The sequence below is a fragment of the Pseudophryne corroboree genome, chromosome 3 (assembly GCF_028390025.1).
Source record: "Pseudophryne corroboree isolate aPseCor3 chromosome 3, aPseCor3.hap2, whole genome shotgun sequence".
Classification (NCBI taxonomy): Eukaryota; Metazoa; Chordata; class Amphibia; order Anura; family Myobatrachidae; genus Pseudophryne; species Pseudophryne corroboree.
Genome location: NC_086446.1, coordinates 341,381,024 through 341,399,105, shown reverse-complemented (window position 1 = coordinate 341,399,105; position 18,082 = coordinate 341,381,024). Strand labels below are relative to the sequence as shown.

Here is an 18,082-nt window from a genome sequence, read left to right as displayed (position 1 = left end):
TCGAGGCGTCTACCCCCCGCCGTTTCCTCAACTCTGCCTTGCCGACAACTCCCTCAGGCAGGGAGGCTGTGCTAGAGGCAATTCACAAGCTGTATTCCCAGCAGGTGATAGTCAAGGTGCCCCTACTTCAACAAGGACGGGGTTACTATTCCACACTGTTTGTGGTACCGAAACCGGACGGTTCGGTGAGACCCATTTTAAATTTGAAGTCCTTGAACACATACATAAAAAAATTCAAGGTCAAGATGGAATCGCTCAGGGCGGTTATTGCAAGCCTGGAGGAGGGGGATTACATGGTATCCCTGGACATCAAGGATGCTTACCTACATGTCCCCATTTACCATCCTCACCAGGAGTACCTCAGATTTGTGGTACAGGATTGCCATTACCAATTCCAAACACTGCCGTTTGGACTGTCCACGGCACCGAGGGTCTTTACCAAGGTAATGGCAGAAATGATGATACTCCTTCGAAAAAGGGGTTTTTAATTATCCCGTACTTGGACGATCTCCTTATAAAGGCGAGGTCCATGGAGCAGTTGTTGGTCGGAGTAGCGGGAAGTGCTACAACAGCACGGATGGATTCTATACATTCCAAAGTCACAGCTGGTTCCTACCACACGCCTGCTGTTCCTGGGGATGGTTCTGGACACAGAACAGAAAAAAGTGTTTCTCCCGCAGGAGAAAGCCAAGGAGCTGTCATCTCTAGTCAGAGACCTCCTGAAACCAAAACAGGTATCGGTGCATCACTGCACACGAGTCCTGGGAAAAATGGTAGCTTCTTACGAAGCAAAATTCCATTCGGCAAGTTCCATACAAGAACCTTTCAGTGGGACCTCTTGGACAAGTGGTCGGAATCGCATCTTCAGATGCATCGGCTGATAACCCTGTCTCCAAGGACCAGGGTATCTCTACTGTGGTGGCTGCAGAGTGCTCATCTTCAAGAGGGCCGCAGATTCGGCATACAGGACTGGGTCCTGGTAACCACGGATGCCAGCCTTCGAGGCTGGGGGGCAGTCACACAGGGAAGAAATTTCCAAGGACTTTGGTCAAGTCAGGAGTCGTCCCTACACATAAATATTCTGGAACTGAGGGCCATTTACAATGCCCTAAGTCTGGCAAGGCCTCTGCTTCAAAACCAGCCGGTACTGATCCAATCAGACAACATCACGGCAGTCGCCCATGTAAACCGACAGGGCGGCACAAGAAGCAGGATGGCGATGGCAGAAGCCACAAGGATTCTCCGATGGGCGGAAAATCACGTCTTAGCACTGTCAGCAGTGTTCATTCCGGGAGTGGACAACTGGGAAGCAGACTTCCTCAGCAGGCACGACCTCCACCCGGGAGAGTGGGGACTTCATCCAGAAGTCTTCCAACTGTTGGTAAACCGTTGGGAAAGGCCACAGGTGGACATGATGGCGTCCCGCCTAAACAAAACTAGATATTGCGCCAGGTCAAGGGACTCTCAGGCAATAGCTGTGGATGCTCTAGTGACACCGTGGGTGTACCAGTCGGTTTATGTATTCCCTCCTCTGCCTCTCATACCAAAGGTACTGAGAATAATAAGAAAACGAGGAGTAAGAACGATACTCGTAATTCCGGATGGGCCAAGAAGAGCTTGGTACCCAGAACTTCAAGAAATAATATCAGAGGACCCATGGCCTCTACCGCTCAGACACGATCTGCTACAGCAGGGGCCCTGTCTGTTCCAAGACTTACCGCGGCTGCGTTGGACGGCATGGCGGTTGAATTCCGGATCCTAAATCAAAAGGGCATTCCGGAGGAAGTCATTCCTACGCTGATAAAAGCCAGGAAAGAAGTAACCGCAAACCATTATCACCGTATTTGGCGAAAATGTTGCGTGGTGTGAGGCCAGGAAGGCCCCAACAGAGGAATTTCAGCTGGGTCGTTTTCTGCACATCCTACAGTCAGGAGTGACTATGGGCCTAAATTTGGGTTTCATTAAGGTCCAGATTTCGGCTCTGTCGATTTTCTTCCAGAAAGAACTGGCTTCACTGCCTGGAGTTCAGACATTTGTAAAGTGAGTGCTACATATTCAGCCCCTTTTTTTGTGCCTTCTGTGGCACCTTGGGATCTCAACGTGGTGTTGAGTTTCTTAAAATCACATTGGTTTGAGCCACTTAAAACTGTGGATTTGAAATATCTCACGTGGAAAGTGGTCATGTTATTGGCCTTGGCTTCGGCCAGGCGTGTGTCAGAATTGGCGGCTTTGTCATGTAAAAGCCCTTATCTGATTTTCCATATGGATAGGGCAGAATTGAGGACTCGTCCCCAGTTTCTCCCTAAGGTGGTATCAGCTTTTCACTTGAACCAACCTATTGTAGTGCCTGCGGCTACTAGGGACTTGGAAGATTCCAAGTTACTGGACGTAGTCAGGACCTTAAAAATTTATATTTACAGGACGGCTGGAGTCAGGAAAACTGACTCGTTTTTTATCCTGTAGGCACCCAACAAAATAGGTGCTCCTGCTTCTAAGCAGACTATTGCTCGCTGAATTTGTAGCACAATTCAGCTGGAGCATTCTGCGGCTGGATTGCCGCATCCTAAATCAGTAACAGCCCATTCCACGAGGAAAGTGGGCTCATCTTGGGCGGCTGCCCGAGGGGTCTCTGCTTTACAACTTTGCCGAGCTGCAACTTGGTCAGGGGCAAACACGTTTGCTAAATTCTACAAATTTGATACCCTGGCTGAGGAGGACCTGGAGTTCTCTCATTCGGTGCTGCAGAGTCATCCGCACTCTCCCGCCCGTTTGGGAGCTTTGGTATAATCCCCATGGTCCTTACGGAGTTCCCAGCATCCACTAGGACGTCAGAGAAAATAAGATTTTACTCACCGGTAAATCTATTTCTCGTAGTCCGTAGTGGATGCTGGGCGCCCATCCCAAGTGCGGATTGTCTGCAATACTTGTATATAGTTGAGAGGCTCAGTTATATTTCATACTGTTAACTGGGTATAGTATCACGAGTTATACGGTGTGATTGGTGTGGCTGGTATGAGTCTTACCCGGGATTCAAAATCCTTCCTTATTGTGTCAGCTCTTCTGGGCACAGTAGCCTAACTGAGGTCTGGAGGAGGGGCATAGAGGGAGGAGCCAGTGCACACCAGATAGTACCTAATCTTTCTTTTAGAGTGCCCAGTCTCCTGCGGAGCCCGTCTATTCCCCATGGTTCTTATGGAGTTCCCAGCATCCACTACGGACTACGAGAAATAGATTTACCGGTGAGTAAAATCTTTATTTTTTTTTTAGACTAAATAGTTCTGAAAATGCAGTAATGTTTGTTTCAGTCCGCTTTGGCAGTGGACCGCTACAGGAGGAGGAAAATGGCCACATCACGCACACTTCCTGCGATTGCAACTTCCCCGTTACTAAGTGGAAGGTACAGATGTAGCCACGCTCATCCAGCCTGTATCTAGCCACTAAATACTACCCGTTTGGCGTGAGGCGCATGCTATTATGCATGTGCATCTAATTTGACTAGTCTCAGCTCGGTGTACTAAGTCGCATTCGCAGCAAGTGCAAATGTGTCAGTCTGGATGAACTTAGCTATGTCTGTAGTACAGCCACTTGCTGCTGAGGCACTCACATAGGTTACTTATGTACCTCCAGAAAGAAGTGCTTGTGCCCAACAAACTTTGGAGCTATGTTATTACTTTTGTACTACTTTAGAAGCAAGTTCGTTTTTTGGGAGACGGGGGTGTGTGTGTGGGGGGGGGGGGGGGTGCTAATTGCCCACATGGTGACGTAAGACCCAATAGTAATTGACTGTTGTCTCCAATAGCTGATGTCATGCTTGTGCAGCCGCGTGTGGAGTTCATCCTATCATTCATAGATCACATTGCTGGAGATGAGGATCATACAGACAATGTGGTGGCCTGTTGTGCTGGTCTTATTGGGTGAGTAAGATGTAGCAATTCAGTGACTGAATATTCATTTATTGTAAACTTGTTGCATCCTGCTTCATATTTTCCAGGAAAATGGTTTGATCTTTGTTCTCCTATCTTGCTTTAAGGCTGATTCTTGGTGTCGTACTCCTTTCTTTATCTTGCTAGTATCCTGAAATACCCCATAGATGCAACTTTTTCAGAACAATTCCTATAGTTAAGCTCATTTGGCTGAATACTGTTTCATGTAGAGTGCAACTTTCGTATGGGACTTTGGGGACTGAATATCTGAAATTGCCAAGTTCTCACAGAAATGTTATTTTTTTTCTGACTGCTGCTTTTGCATTAGAGTTAAGATTAATTGAATGCAGTTAAGGAGCAGGATCTTGACTTTAGATGTGGGCTTAAGCTGCTACATTTTCTCCTATTCCATCAGAGATCTTTGTACAGCATTTGGGAAGGATGTTGTTAAATTGGTAGAGACTCGCCCAATGATCCATGAACTGCTGACAGAGGGCAGACGATCAAAGACGAACAAGACAAAAACACTTGCTACCTGGGCCACCAAGGAACTGCGAAAGCTAAAAAACCAAGCCTGGTAAGCAGCATATGTAGCAGTTTTAAATTGAGTTTGTCAGGCCTTTTAAATGTTTTGACCACAGTCCTTTTCTGTTTTCAGACCACAGTGGCTGGGTGATGCTGATAACCCACTGGAAATCTCCAACCTTCTTGAAAACAAAAAAATTATATCCCGGAAGCGAGACGTATGAGCGGGGTACTGAATGTTTGAGAGTGAGAGAGAGTGATTGAGTGAGGCTTCAAACATACCATATGGATAATGCATCCACAGCAGCGCTGTGAGAAGAGCAGACTTCCTGGGAGAAAGGGGTGAGAGCTGTAACATTGTCCGCCCATCAGCTGAGAGAAGCAAGGACCTGCAGGCCTTCATTAATTGTCTGCTTTCACTGCCTTGTGGCCAGGCAGAGCAGGAGTGACTGGTGTACCTTTTTTATTTTTAACTTAATTGGCCTTTATTCTTTATTTTTTTTCTTTTCTCCAGCACCCCCTGCTGAAAAATAGCAGCCCTGGTCAGTTGCTGCACACGCCATCTTTTTAGGGCAGGGGGGACCTGAGCGGAAGGATTCTCGGAGCGAGTGTGGTGTGAGTGCGGAGGTATAGCAGTGTCTACAGTCTGAACTTCATTTTACAGATTATGCTGAGGAAAAGGGGTTCATTGTTCTACATGCTTCTGGATACACCCTGAAGGAGTAACCGTTATCAGATGCAAAACACAAGAATTCTAGATTACAAAATGTAAGGTTTTCTCTAGGTTATTTAAAAAATTAAACTTTTTTAACCATTTCCTTTCCAGAAGCTAGTGCAGATTAGAGACCTTTCTGGCAGGGGATTGGTTAAGGGAAACACTGGCTTGAAAATTCTCTAGTCCTGTAGTAAGCAAGCAGCAGCCTTTTGTCAGTCTGTTTGGGGGCGAGAAGAGCAGGGAACTGTTTAAAAATTACAAAATAAATTCAAAGTTAACTGCCCAAGGAACATGGAAAGCACCCCATTCTTATATAAATATTAAGGTTTCTGGTGTTTGAGGGGGTCTGTGCCTCTCTGCACTCCACTATCTCTGTAGAGAAAAAGAAAAAAAAATGCCCACAAACGTGCCAAAGAGAAAAATCCATGAAGATTAAGAATGTGAATTAAGCAGTTTCTGCGGGTGGGGGGGGAGGGGGGGGGGGCTACGGTACTCCGCTACTGCACATATTGTGTTCTTCCTGTGGTTTGTATCTAGTCCCTCCCCAGCAGTGACATTATTTAGTTGTCCATATTTACAAGACCTATTGCTTACACTGGATGCTGCCATTTTGTGGGCTGAACAAATATTCCTGACAACACGCATTATTAGGAAGTGATGTCACAAGTTCCTAGTAAATTGATGGACTGTGTTCTTTTTACATTTGGCTCAAATAATGGCTGTTTCCATAGTGTCTAGACAATTTGGGGTTTTTTTTCTTCCTTTTTTCTTTCTTTGGTGAACTAAAAGTGATGCTATGCTATAGAGCATGAAATGCTAACTTTTAATTCAGAATCTAATGTGATATTCAATATCCTGCACTTAAACATTAAAAAAAAGTTCATAGAAAAAAATTACAAAAAAAAATTCTATTATAGATACGGACTGGATGTACGTTGGACCATGGCACTTGTACAAGGTTCTATTTTTTCACTGCAGTTAAATATTATAATAAAATGGTGTCAAACATCCCCTGCCCTCCATCTTGTGTTCTTGTTTTGATTATGAAAAGGCTCTTTGAGCCCTTATTACATTTTCTTCCCTCAGCCCCAAGCCCAGGTCTCTAATGGCAGCAGTCTTAATATTTTCCCATTGATTGGTCCTCCATTTCCCTTTTCAGCTCAGATTTCTGTGGTAATGATACCCCATATATGACTGGGGACTTCAGTGAACTGCCTCACATTGAACTGTTCAACAGATTTATCAGGGTTTTAAAGAAGTGTGTGTGACAGTCAGTGTTCCTCTAATATATAAGTGCATTGCTGCAAAAGCTGTTTGTGTGTGTGTTTGAGGCACTGAAATGGAGGTGGGATTCAGTCTCCTTATCCGTTTCACAACAGTCTTGCAGTCCAGCATGAACCTGATGTCCTATGCAATGTTTGTCTTAGAATGAGGCTAGTTTTGGGCCTATTCAAGTACTGGTATGGAGATCCCAAAATACAAGCTTGCATAATATGGTCTGATGGCAATCAACGTTCTTTCAGACAGTTTCTTTTATAGGGACTGAGCAGCCCTGGCTGCAGCAAACTCCCTTTTTGTCATAAGCAGTGGGGGAAGAGGGGAAAACAAAGGTTTCCTTCATGCTCCTTTCTAGGCTGTGCCATTTGTAGACTGCAAGGAGAATAAACAATGACACAGTGGTGGAAATGAAACCTGTGTGTGTGTTTCTGACTGCGTCTCAAAGTGACTTAGATCTGTCCTAGCAATACTGCTAGCAAATACTTTGTTGCTGCAAAAAGTACTAATATGATGTGAAGTCCTACTGGGATGAATATTCCGTATTCTCATAAGTGTTTGAGACAAAAGAAATGTCTGGCTGTATAGTCGGTGACCTCACCTGATGTGTGTGTACTTATATTGGTTGAGCCCACTAATTGTCGATCTCCACATGTATGACATGGGTTCCCCAAAGAAAAGGTGGCCATATACCTAGAGATTTATTGTCCAATCTGGCTAGTTGGAACGAAAATCTGGTAATGTATGGGAGTAAATTACAATTGACATTTGCTACGAAATGCCAGTAAGCTGACAAAAAATGGTCAAATTGGTTAAATCCATTTGATTTAACCAATTTCACATTTTTTTAGTCTGTGTTCTGGCATTTTGGAGCAGTTGGTCAATTGTCATTCACTCCCATGCATTACCAGATTTTCATTCCAACCAACCAGATTGGACAATAAATCTTTAGAATTTTTTGTTTTTCTTCTCTTGCTGTGCTCACGCTTCTAACTACTAGGGTGTTGCCCAGCAACCCCCTACTTTCACCCCAATGGCTGCCGTGGTGCTGAGGCCTGGCCGCTCAAACCGAAGAGGGGTGCTTGGTGTAACCCTATAGCTCATCAGGTTCCTGTGTGGAGTGTGCTTAATTTTCTCATTGCCTAATCTCTCTGGAGCAGAGCACTGGTGAGCAGCACAACTGTGTAGAGTAAGGAGGAAATGCAGCTACCAGTTGGTGGAGTGGGTGCTGGCTGGAGGGTGGTGCCCACCTGCAGGTGAATCCAGAGCTGGACAAGGGAGACAGAGCGGTGGTGGGGAGGTGCCACTGTGTGGTTTCCAGGAGCAGGAAGGAACGCAGATGGGCACGTGCACACTGCCAGAAGCAGCAGCATGTTCAGATTCAGGGGTAGTCTCCCATGATGCATGATGGTGGCATTACTGAGAATCTGCATCCAGGAAGCGATGCCTGGAGCAGGCCAAGCTTCTTTTCAGAGAGGTGCCTAGAAGGATCAGCAATGGGCCCCTTTTGCCCTATCGGAGAATGTAAGCAGTAGGGGCAGATGTGCTCAATGCCTATGCTCAGGAAAGAGTAACATACGTAAGGCATCTGGCTATTCTGAAAAGCAATAAATAGCCAAAAGGCTCTGACTGGTTGAGTCCAGTAGCTGAAGAGACCATACAAAAGCTCCTATACCTCAGCTACTACATGGGGTATATTTACTAAACTCAATTTTCTCTGTCCTCCATCTGGGGGACGCTGCGCCGTTACTTGTGGGGTTAGAGGTGTGTGGTAGTGGAGATTGGCACAGAACTATCAAAAGCTGACTCCTCCCCCCTCTAACCCCTCCCATCTCCTTCCTGCTCAGCCCTGATCAGTTTTAGTTTTGTGCCTGTGGAGTACAGACACAGTTTTGATTTCTCTTTAGGAATTTTTTTTTTTTTTTTTTATTATTTCTTCTTTCACAAATACCTAGTCCCTGTTTACAGGTGACAGGTATAACAGTGGAAGGGGTTAGTATCCCATTCCAGACTGCTGCAGGGAGGCCACTATACCTTCGGTCACTGGGGCCTTCAGAGAGAGAAAGAGAGAAGACAGCAGCATCAGGTACTGGACAGCCACAATCTGTCATTGACAGTATTGGGCTGTCCCTATTTCCTATTATTAATGTCCCTATTTCCTATTATTAATGGTGAATTTATTGGGACTACCAAACTCCTCCTCCCCTCCCCCCCCCCCCCCCCCCCCCGAGCGCGCGATCACCCACAGACAGCACGGAGGCTGATCTGGGGTGAAATGTGAGGTGGAGGACTGTGTTAGGTCCGGGAGGGTGTTATTCACTCCCTGGACCGTTACTTGGCTGCCGTGACAACCGCTCTGTGTAGCGGCGCACGGGAGCCGAACTTCCGGTTTTTGACGAGATGAGAATGACGTCAGGCGGGCAGAGCCGTCTTCCCGCTCAGCTCTGCCCGCGCGCGCGCACGGCTGGTCACGGCGCCATCTTCTCTGCCTGCACACAGGGGACGCTGTGCTACGGAGGAGGATTACATACACAGGGGGATAAAAACCGCAAGTATAAAAGGGGGGGAGGGGGATCACAGTGTCTCCTCTAGTCTGGTGGCTAGAGCAGCATATTAACAAAGAGCAAGTCTAGTGGGTTGAATCTCAGATATTTTTTAACACAACTTGGGGGACATAGTTCACCAGAGTAAAGATGACCAGCAAGCCAGAGAAACCTACTAAGGGAAAAACAACCTCAGTGGTTTATTTCTCATGTTCACAATGTGGCACAAAGCTGGCTAAGGGGAGTGCTGACGCAGGGACCCTCTGTACATCATGCTCTGGTGCACCAGCGGCAGATCAGCAGGGCAGATCCACAGATCAGTCAATGCCCCCTTGGGTCAAGGCCATGGTGGACGCAATTTCAGATTTGCGTCAGTCAAGGTCGGAAGCAGCTTTGGCCCAGACTCAGGTGGAACCGCTGTGGGCCCAGAATATGGGAAAATGTCTCACTGATTTGACTCAGTCTGTAAATAAATTTGTAAGTTCGGCCAGTAGTTCGGCGGCTTCTAAGCGAACGCAGCCGTTACCCGCTATTGCATTTCCAGGAGAGGAGTTGGATACTCTGACATCTCCATTGGAAGAAGGGGAGGTAGATCCTGAAGGGGACGAAAATTCGGCTTGGGAAGATGAGGATTTATCTACTAATTCAGGTGTTAGGCTACTAATAGAAGCCATTCGTCAGACCCTTAATATTCAGGATGAGGCAGTAGCCGAGACTTCTTCCTCTTTCTTTAAACGACAGAAGAGACAGGTTACTGCGTTCCCTTCTTACTCGCACTTTGCGGATATTTTAAAAGAACCCTGGCTAAAACCGGATTCCCGTTTCCAGGCGCCTAAAAAGTTAAAGTTTCTATATCCTTTTACAGAAGAGGATACAACAATTTGGGAAACCGCCCCAAAGGTAGACGCCCCTATTTCGCATTTAGCAAAAGCTACGGTTATTCCGTCAGTACAGTCTGCGACTTTAAAAGACTCTACCGATAGGAAGATAGAAGCATTACTAAAATCTATGTTTTCCTTATCAGGTGTTTCTCTCCGTCCAGTTCTGGCGAGTGCCTGGGTGCTTAAAGCCGTTGATGAGTGGCTTGCACAGGTTGTATCTGGGATGCAGTCAGACGATCCGTCGGAGGCCATTCAATTAGCAGAACAGATTTCTGAGGCCCTTACTTACGTGGGTGAAGCATTATTGGATTCGGTGGCGCTACAGTCCCGTGTTTCTGCCTTAACAGTATCCGCAAGACGATCTCTTTGGCTTAGGGTTTGGAATGCTGATTCGGACTCAAAGCAGACCTTGACGGCAGTCCCTTTTGAAGGCGAATTTCTTTTTGGATCAGAGTTAAAGAAAATTATTTCAGATACTACGGGGGGAAAGAGCCCTTTCCTTCCGTCTGCTCCAAACAAACCAAAGCCTACAAGATTTCGGTCCTTTCGTACGCAGGGCAGAGGTAATTTCCAGTCCTTTCGACCCTTCTCCAGATTTCCACGAAGGGGATCATTCAGAGGTAGAGGAGCTCAGGCTACTCGCAGACCGTCCAGTAAGCCTGCCGACAAGCCTGAGGCATGACGCTTCGGGCCCTCTGGAGGGATCAATACAGGTTGGGGCTCGTTTACTTCACTTCAGGGAAGTGTGGCTCCTATCGAAACCGGATCGGTGGGTAATAGGGGTCATTTCCAGAGGATATATGTTGGATTTCGAAGAAGCAGTCCCAGCCCGACTAATTGTGACGCCTCTCCCAGACGACCCCTCCAGACGTCAGGCTCTCCTTCAGGCAACAGCAAAACTATTACAAAATGGAGTAATCCTTCCGGTCCCAGCTCCTCAGAGAGGTCGGGGCTTTTACTCGGGTCTTTTTCTCGTAGACAAGCCGGACGGTTCGTTTCGACCCATTCTAAATCTAAAAGCCCTCAATCCGTACCTTTCATCCCAGAAATTCAGGATGGAATCCATTCGCTCCATTATCGCAGCCATGGAGCCAGGGGAATATTTGGCTTCAATAGATATAAAGGACGCATACCTACATGTTCCAATTTGGACAGGACATCAATCACTTCTGAGATTTGCAGTAGGTCCGTGGCATTTTCAGTTTCGGGCCCTTCCCTTTGGTCTTTCTACGGCTCCCCGGGTGTTTACGAAGGTCCTGGGTCATGTCGTCGCAGTTCTCCGTTGCAAAGGGGTCAACATCACTCCATACTTGGACGACCTGTTGATCAAGGCCCCGTCACCGGAGATTCTCACTCAGAACCTGCGTCTAACGATAGAGACTCTACAGTCTTTCGGGTGGATAATCAATTTTCCAAAGTCATCTCTACTCCCGTCACAGAAAATGGTTTTTCTGGGTCTTCTATTCGACACCAACAGCCAGAAGGTGTTTCTTCCTACAGACAAGATTCAGGACTTACAAGCCAGAATCAGAACCTTGTTAAAATTGCCGGCAGTATCAGTCCTCAGATGCATGCAGGTACTGGGCAAGATGGTAGCCTCATTCGAGGCAGTTCCATACGCCAGATTCCACGCCCGACCTCTTCAAGCTCAGATTCTCCACTGTTGGACTCGGACGGATTCGCGCCTCGAACTGCAGTTGATACGCTTGTCGATAAGAACTCGTCAGTCGCTCTACTGGTGGCTTCACAGTCACAATCTGAGGAAGGGTGCGCCGTTCACGGTCTGGTCTTGGATGATGGTAACCACGGACGCAAGCCTCAGCGGTTGGGGAGCAGTGTTCCAGACTCATCATTTACAGGGGCGCTGGAGCAATCAAGAGTCAAAACTACAAATCAACATTCTGGAATTGAGAGCGATCCGGTATGCTCTCATTCGGATTCAGACCATGGTGCAGGGCCATCCAGTTCGGGTGCAATCCGACAATGCCACGGCAGTGGCTTACATCAACAAACAGGGAGGAACTCGCAGCTGGTCCGCAATGAGAGAGGTTGCTCAGATTCTCACGTGGGCGGAGCGTTGGATTCCCGTGATTTCAGCCATTCACATTCCGGGAGTCGAAAACTGGGAAGCAGACTTTTTGAGTCGTCACACGATTCATCCGGGAGAGTGGGAACTTCACCAGGAAGTGTTTCTTTCTCTAGTGGATCGCTGGGGAGTGCCAGAATTAGACCTGATGGCGTCACGGCTCAACAAAAAACTTCCGGTTTACGGATCAAGAACTCGGGATCCTCAAGCATTTCTGATCGATGCACTAACAGCTCCGTGGCAATTTCAGCTGGGTTACGTGTTCCCACCAATTCCACTGCTCCCACGTCTACTCCAACGCATTCGGCGAGAAGGCCTTGCAATAATTCTGGTGGCTCCGGATTGGCCACGCCGACAGTGGTACACTCTTCTAAACAGCATGGTCGTCGGAGACCCCTTTCGCCTCCCTCTGCGACCAGATCTTCTGCTTCAGGGACCTTGTCGCCACCCAGATTTAAATCGGCTGGCTTTGACGGCTTGGTTCTTGAATCCAACATTCTGAAGGCAAAGGGCCTTTCTCGTGCGGTTGTTCAGACAATGATTCGGGCTAGAAAGCCGGTGACTTCTGGCATTTACCATAGAGTATGGCGTATTTACATTGCTTGGTGCGAGAAAAGGAACTTGACTCCGCATTTGTTTAGACTTCCTCGCCTGCTCTCCTTTCTCCAGGAGGGTCTTGACAAGGGTTTAAAACTTTCTTCCCTGAAGGGTCAGGTTTCGGCCTTGTCGGTCCTTTTTCAAAAGAAATTAGCAATCATTCCAGAGGTTCAAACATTCCTGCAGGGAGTACTTCGAATTCAACCACCTTTTGTTCCTCCGATTCCTCCCTGGGATTTAAACTTGGTACTTAAGGCTCTTCAAAAGTCTCCATTTGAACCTCTAGAATCTGTGGAACTACGTTATCTAACACAAAAAGTTGTTTTTCTGTTGGCAATTGCCTCAGCTAGACGAGTGTCTGAGTTGGCGGCTCTTTCTTGCAGGCCACCCTTGTTAGTGTTTCATGAAAATCGGGTGGTGCTGAGGACAAAGCCTTCATTTCTTCCAAAGGTTGTTTCAGCATTCCATTTAAATCAGGACATCGTTCTTCCAGCTTTTAATCCGTCATCTTCTCAGGGGGAGGATTCCCATTTGGCTCTCTTGGATGTTGTTCGGGCCTTACGTATTTATTTGTCTCGCACGGAGGCTTTCCGTCGTACGGATTCCTTGCTGGTATTGATTGATGCTCCCAAACGAGGTTGGCCTGCCTCTAAGAACACTGTGGCCCGTTGGATAACTTCGGCCATCAGACAGGCTTACGTGTCCTCAAGCGTTTCGGTTCCTGACTCAATTAAGGCTCATTCGACTAGAGCAGTTGGAGCGTCTTGGGCTGTTCGCGGTGGTGCATCTGTTGAGCAACTATGCAGGGCGGCGACCTGGTCGTCAGTCCATACGTTCACAAAGTTTTCGGTTTCATACTTTTAGTTTGGAGACTGCCTCTGTTGGGCGTCGTATTTTACAGACGGCTATGCCGTCAACGTCTCCCTCCTCTCATTAGCTTGCTTTGGGAAATCCCACAAGTAACGGCGCAGCGTCCCCCAGATGGAGGACAGAGAAATGGGGATTTTTGTTTACTTACCGTAAAATCTCTTTCTCTGAGTCCATCTGGGGGACGCTGCGATCCCTCCCATAGTTTGTCTGGTTTAATTGGTTAATTTTTTATTCTGGTCTATCTCCTTTGGCTTGGCTAAACGTTAACTGATCAGGGCTGAGCAGGAAGGAGATGGGAGGGGTTAGAGGGGGGAGGAGTCAGCTTTTGATAGTTCTGTGCCAATCTCCACTACCACACACCTCTAACCCCACAAGTAACGGCGCAGCGTCCCCCAGATGGACTCAGAGAAAGAGATTTTACGGTAAGTAAACAAAAATCCCCATTTTTTTCAATTTTGTGTTTTTTTGTTTTTTTTTCAGTGTCATCTCGGGAGTTTACTAAACAGAAATCTCGGCAGTGATGAGGGCATTCGTATTTGTTTTAACGGCAGAGTTCACAAATACGAATGAATACACCATCGGTCAAACACGGCTGCTGTTTTATACAATTCGGTAATTTACTAAGAATTTGTTTTCACAATCACTGTTGGTAATAGCCAAACACTGCCGGGAAATGTTATTCGTAAAAACAAAAAAAGCCGTTTTCAAATAGACCTGCTCTTTTTTTTTTTTAAATCCGTATTCCGATAAGCATGCACAGATCTGGCTGATCCATGCATGCCTGTCAGTGGGAAGGGGTGTGAATGGGTTAAAAATCGGGGGGGGGGGGGGGGGGGGGGGGATTGCGCGGGGGTCCCCTTTCCTAAGCATAAACAGCCTCGGGTTCTTTGAGCCGGTCCTGGTTGAAAAAAAATACAGGGGGAAAAATGACTGGGGTCCCCCCATATTTAAACAGCACCAGGCTCTGCATCCGGTCCTGGTTCAAAAAATACGGGGGACAAAAAGACGTAGGGGTCCCCCGTATTTTTTTTTTTTAAACCAGCACCGGGCTCCACTAGCCAGAGATAATGCCACAGTCGGGGGACACTATATATAGGTCCCTGCAGCGTGACACTACCTCCCCCCCCCCCCCCCCCCCCCCCCCCCCAAAACTAGTCACCCTTGGCCGGGGTACCCTGGAGGAAGTGGGGGACCCCTTAACCCAAGGGTGAAGCCCGAGCCTGTTGTCATCAATCCCCCCCCCCCCTCCTCTCTCAATATATATCCGTGGGAGGCTGATAGCCATTGTCTACATTTTTTGTCTAAACTACAAGTCCCAGCAAGCCTCCCTAACAAGCTTTTACTTGGAGAACTACAAGTACCCAGCATGCGGGAAATTAACGGGCCCACTGGTACCTGTAGTTCTACAAAAAAAATACCCCCCCCCCCCCCCCCAAAAAAAAATACACAACACACACACCGTAATAGTACAACTTTAATTGACATACATACATGCACACTTACACATATACTTACCTATGTTGACACGGAGCACCTCTGTCCTCTTGTCCACGTAGAATCCACGGGGTACCTGTAAATTAAAAATTATACTTGCAAACAATCCAGCGGCGTTCTGTCCTCTTCTTTAAACTTTGTAATCCACAAACTTGTTTAAAATAAAAAAACATAATTGGCTGTGTGCTCCTGCACTGTCAATCAGGAGGAGCGTACTAAGTACAATGTAGCTTAGCGCAGCTCCATTATAACCAATGATGGGAACTTTGCGGCCTGTGGTTAACCGCAAAGTTATTTGGGGTCACTCTTGTGGGTGACCCCAATTAACTTCACGGTTGACCGCAAAGTTCCCATCATTTCCCCGCCAGTCGGGGAAAGGGGTTCTGTGTGTAAACATGGAACCCCTTTAGTAGCATGGACCGGGGTTTTTCATTTTTGATTTAAACAAATACGTGGATTACAAAGTTTAAAGAAGAGGACAGAACGACGCTGGATTGTTTGCAAGTATCATTTTTGTTCACAGGTACGCCATGGATTCTGCGTGGACAAGGGGACCGAGGTCCTCCGTGGTCAACATAGGTTAAGTGTGCATGTATGTCAATTAAAGTTAGTGTGTTATGTATTTTTTGGGGGGGGTATTTTTTTTTTTTTTTGTAGTAGAACTCCAGGTACCAGCGGGCCCGTTATTTTCCCGCATGCTGGTACTTGTGGTTCTCCAGATACCAGCTTGCGATGGAGGGCTTGCTGGGACTTGTAGTTCTTCTACAAAAAAAACACAATATTCTTTAATTTTACGCAATGGCTATCAGACTCTCATCCACCGCCTGGGGGTGGTACAGCCTTGGGCTTCACCCCTGGCCCTTGGGTGGCTGGGGGGGGGGGACCCCTTTGATTTAAGGGGTCCCCACTCCAGGGTACCCCAGCCTGGGGTGACTAGTTGGGGGGGGGGGGGGGGTGTAATGCCACGGCCGCAGGGACCAGTAGAAAAGAGTCCCCCCGGCTGTGGCATTATCTCTTTGGCTAGTGGAGCCCGGTGCTGGTTTAAAAATACGAGTGACCCCTACGCCTTTTGTCCCCTGTATGAAAGACGACAACTCTGGCAGCTTAGTAAACTACATCCACTTTATTCAAAAAGTTGAAGAAGAAAAAAAACACGACTGATACAATTCGAGATTAAACTCCCACCAAATCGTCACAAATATGAATCTTGGTAAATGTACCCTCATGAGGGAGTTTGGATACAATACAGATCTGGGAGTACTAACAGTAATAAAATGATAATAGCTTTAGCCACAGTTACTAAAAACATTGTATTAAGAATGTTTAATATTACAAAGTCCATAATGACCATTCATTTCACAACATTTACAGAGATAAATGACTTTGCTGTACAGATCACATACACATTCAGTCTGAGTATAGTATCTTTGGCAGAAATTCGGTATGCATCGGTTTGATTGATCAAATGAAAAAGCCAACGCGTTTCGTCCTGTAGGACTTCCTCAGGGGTACTAGATCAGTAAACGTCTGAGATAAATATCTCTGAACGGTGAATTTTTTTAAGTTAAAAAGGTCAAATAAAATTGGACCTATGATCTATAGCAGACCAATGCATTGTGCAAAGAATGACAGCACTGATTTTTTTAAAACAAATAGCTGGCATCAAATCAGGAAGGTAAAGTACAATGATGCAAACACCGCTCACAATCCAATGATATATAGTGTGTGGTTGCGATGTTGGTGTAATTGGTTATGGATGGATGAAAATGATAATTAAACATATAAGTTTCTCATACATCCTAGAGGATGCTGGGGTCCATTTCATGACCATGGGGTATAGATGGTTCTGCAGGAGCCATGGGCACTTTAAGACTTTTCAAGGGTGTGAACTGGCTCCTCCCTCTATGCCCCTCCTCCAGACCTCAGTTTTAGAAATGTGCCCAGGCAGACTGGATGCACTCCAAAGGAGCTCTACTGAGTTTCTCTGAAAAGGCTTTTATGTTAGGTTTTTTATTTTCAGGGAGAACTGCTGGCAACAGTCTCCCTGCTTTGTGGGACTGAGGGGGCAGAGGTAGGAACCAACTTCCTACAGAGTTTCATGGCTCTGCTTCTGGCTGACAGGACACAATTAGCTCCTGAAGGGAATTGAACGCTAGCCGTGCCTAGATGCTCACTCCCACAGCATGCCGTCACCCCCCTGACAGAGCCAGAAGACAGGTGATTGTTAGAAGACAGATCTTCAATCAAGAAAGTGACGGCTAAAGGTACCACGCGGCTGGCGGGAGCGCAGCGTGCCATATTGCCCACACATACACAGGCACTGCAGGGCGTGGGTAGGGGCGCCCTGGACAGAATGAAACCTATGGAAACTGGCATAAATAAGGGGCATAAGTTGCTAAGGCACAGTCCTACCCCCGCCAGTATAAAAAATGACCTCATAAAAGCTGAGGAGAAACACACCATTGAAGAGTGGAGCTTCCTCAGCCAGCACACTGCTCAGCGCCATTTTCTTTCCTCAGGCTGCAGAGACAACGCTGGTCCTCCTCCACTACTGAACAAGTTTCGGGGTGCAAAACAGGGGGGCCACAGTGAATTTGGTGATATATAATTGTGATTAGCATTATAAAAGCGCTGCATGTCAGTGTTTTTTTTTTGTGTTCACAGACATTGTGTTACTGGCGCTGGGTTGTGAACTGGCAAATCCTATCTGTGTCCCTCTGACAGATTTTACTGTGGGTCTGTCCCCTATAAGTCCCGGAGTGTCTGGTGTGGTTGTGCATGTGACATGTCTGTGGCAGGGAATGTCTTCCTCTGTGGAAGATTTGTTAGAGAGACAGAGGTGTAATATGACACCAAGAGCCTGACTGGGTGAAAGGTTACATGATAGTGTGAATCACTACTGAATCTCATACAGAAAATTGAATATGGGTCTAATTCTGAGTTGATCGCAGCAGCAATTTTGTTAGCAGTTGGGCAATACCATGTGCACTGCAGTGGGGGGTGAGATATAACATGTGCAGAGAGTTAGATTTGGGTGGGGTGTATTCAAACTGAAATCTAAATTGCAGTGTAAAACTAAAGCAGCCAGTATTTACCCTGCACAGAAACAAAATAACCCACCCAAATCTAACTCTCTCTGCAAATGTTATATCTTCCCCCCCCCCCCCTGCAGT

The 18,082-nt window shown here is 46.8% G+C and overlaps 1 protein-coding gene across 1 annotated transcript in view; it reads left to right on the top strand.

Annotated features, from left to right (window-relative positions):
* The window catches only part of KPNB1 (karyopherin subunit beta 1), a 125,227-nt gene extending 118,373 nt beyond the window's left edge, over positions 1-6,854 (top strand). Inside the window, exons 20-22 of the mRNA XM_063959652.1 lie at positions 3,800-3,914; positions 4,339-4,500; positions 4,582-6,854. Of these exons, the coding sequence (XP_063815722.1) occupies positions 3,800-3,914; positions 4,339-4,500; position 4,582 (278 nt within the window). The 3' untranslated portion in view covers positions 4,583-6,854. The remainder of the gene's footprint in view (positions 1-3,799; positions 3,915-4,338; positions 4,501-4,581) is intronic.
* The last annotated feature ends 11,228 nt before the right edge of the window (positions 6,855-18,082 follow it).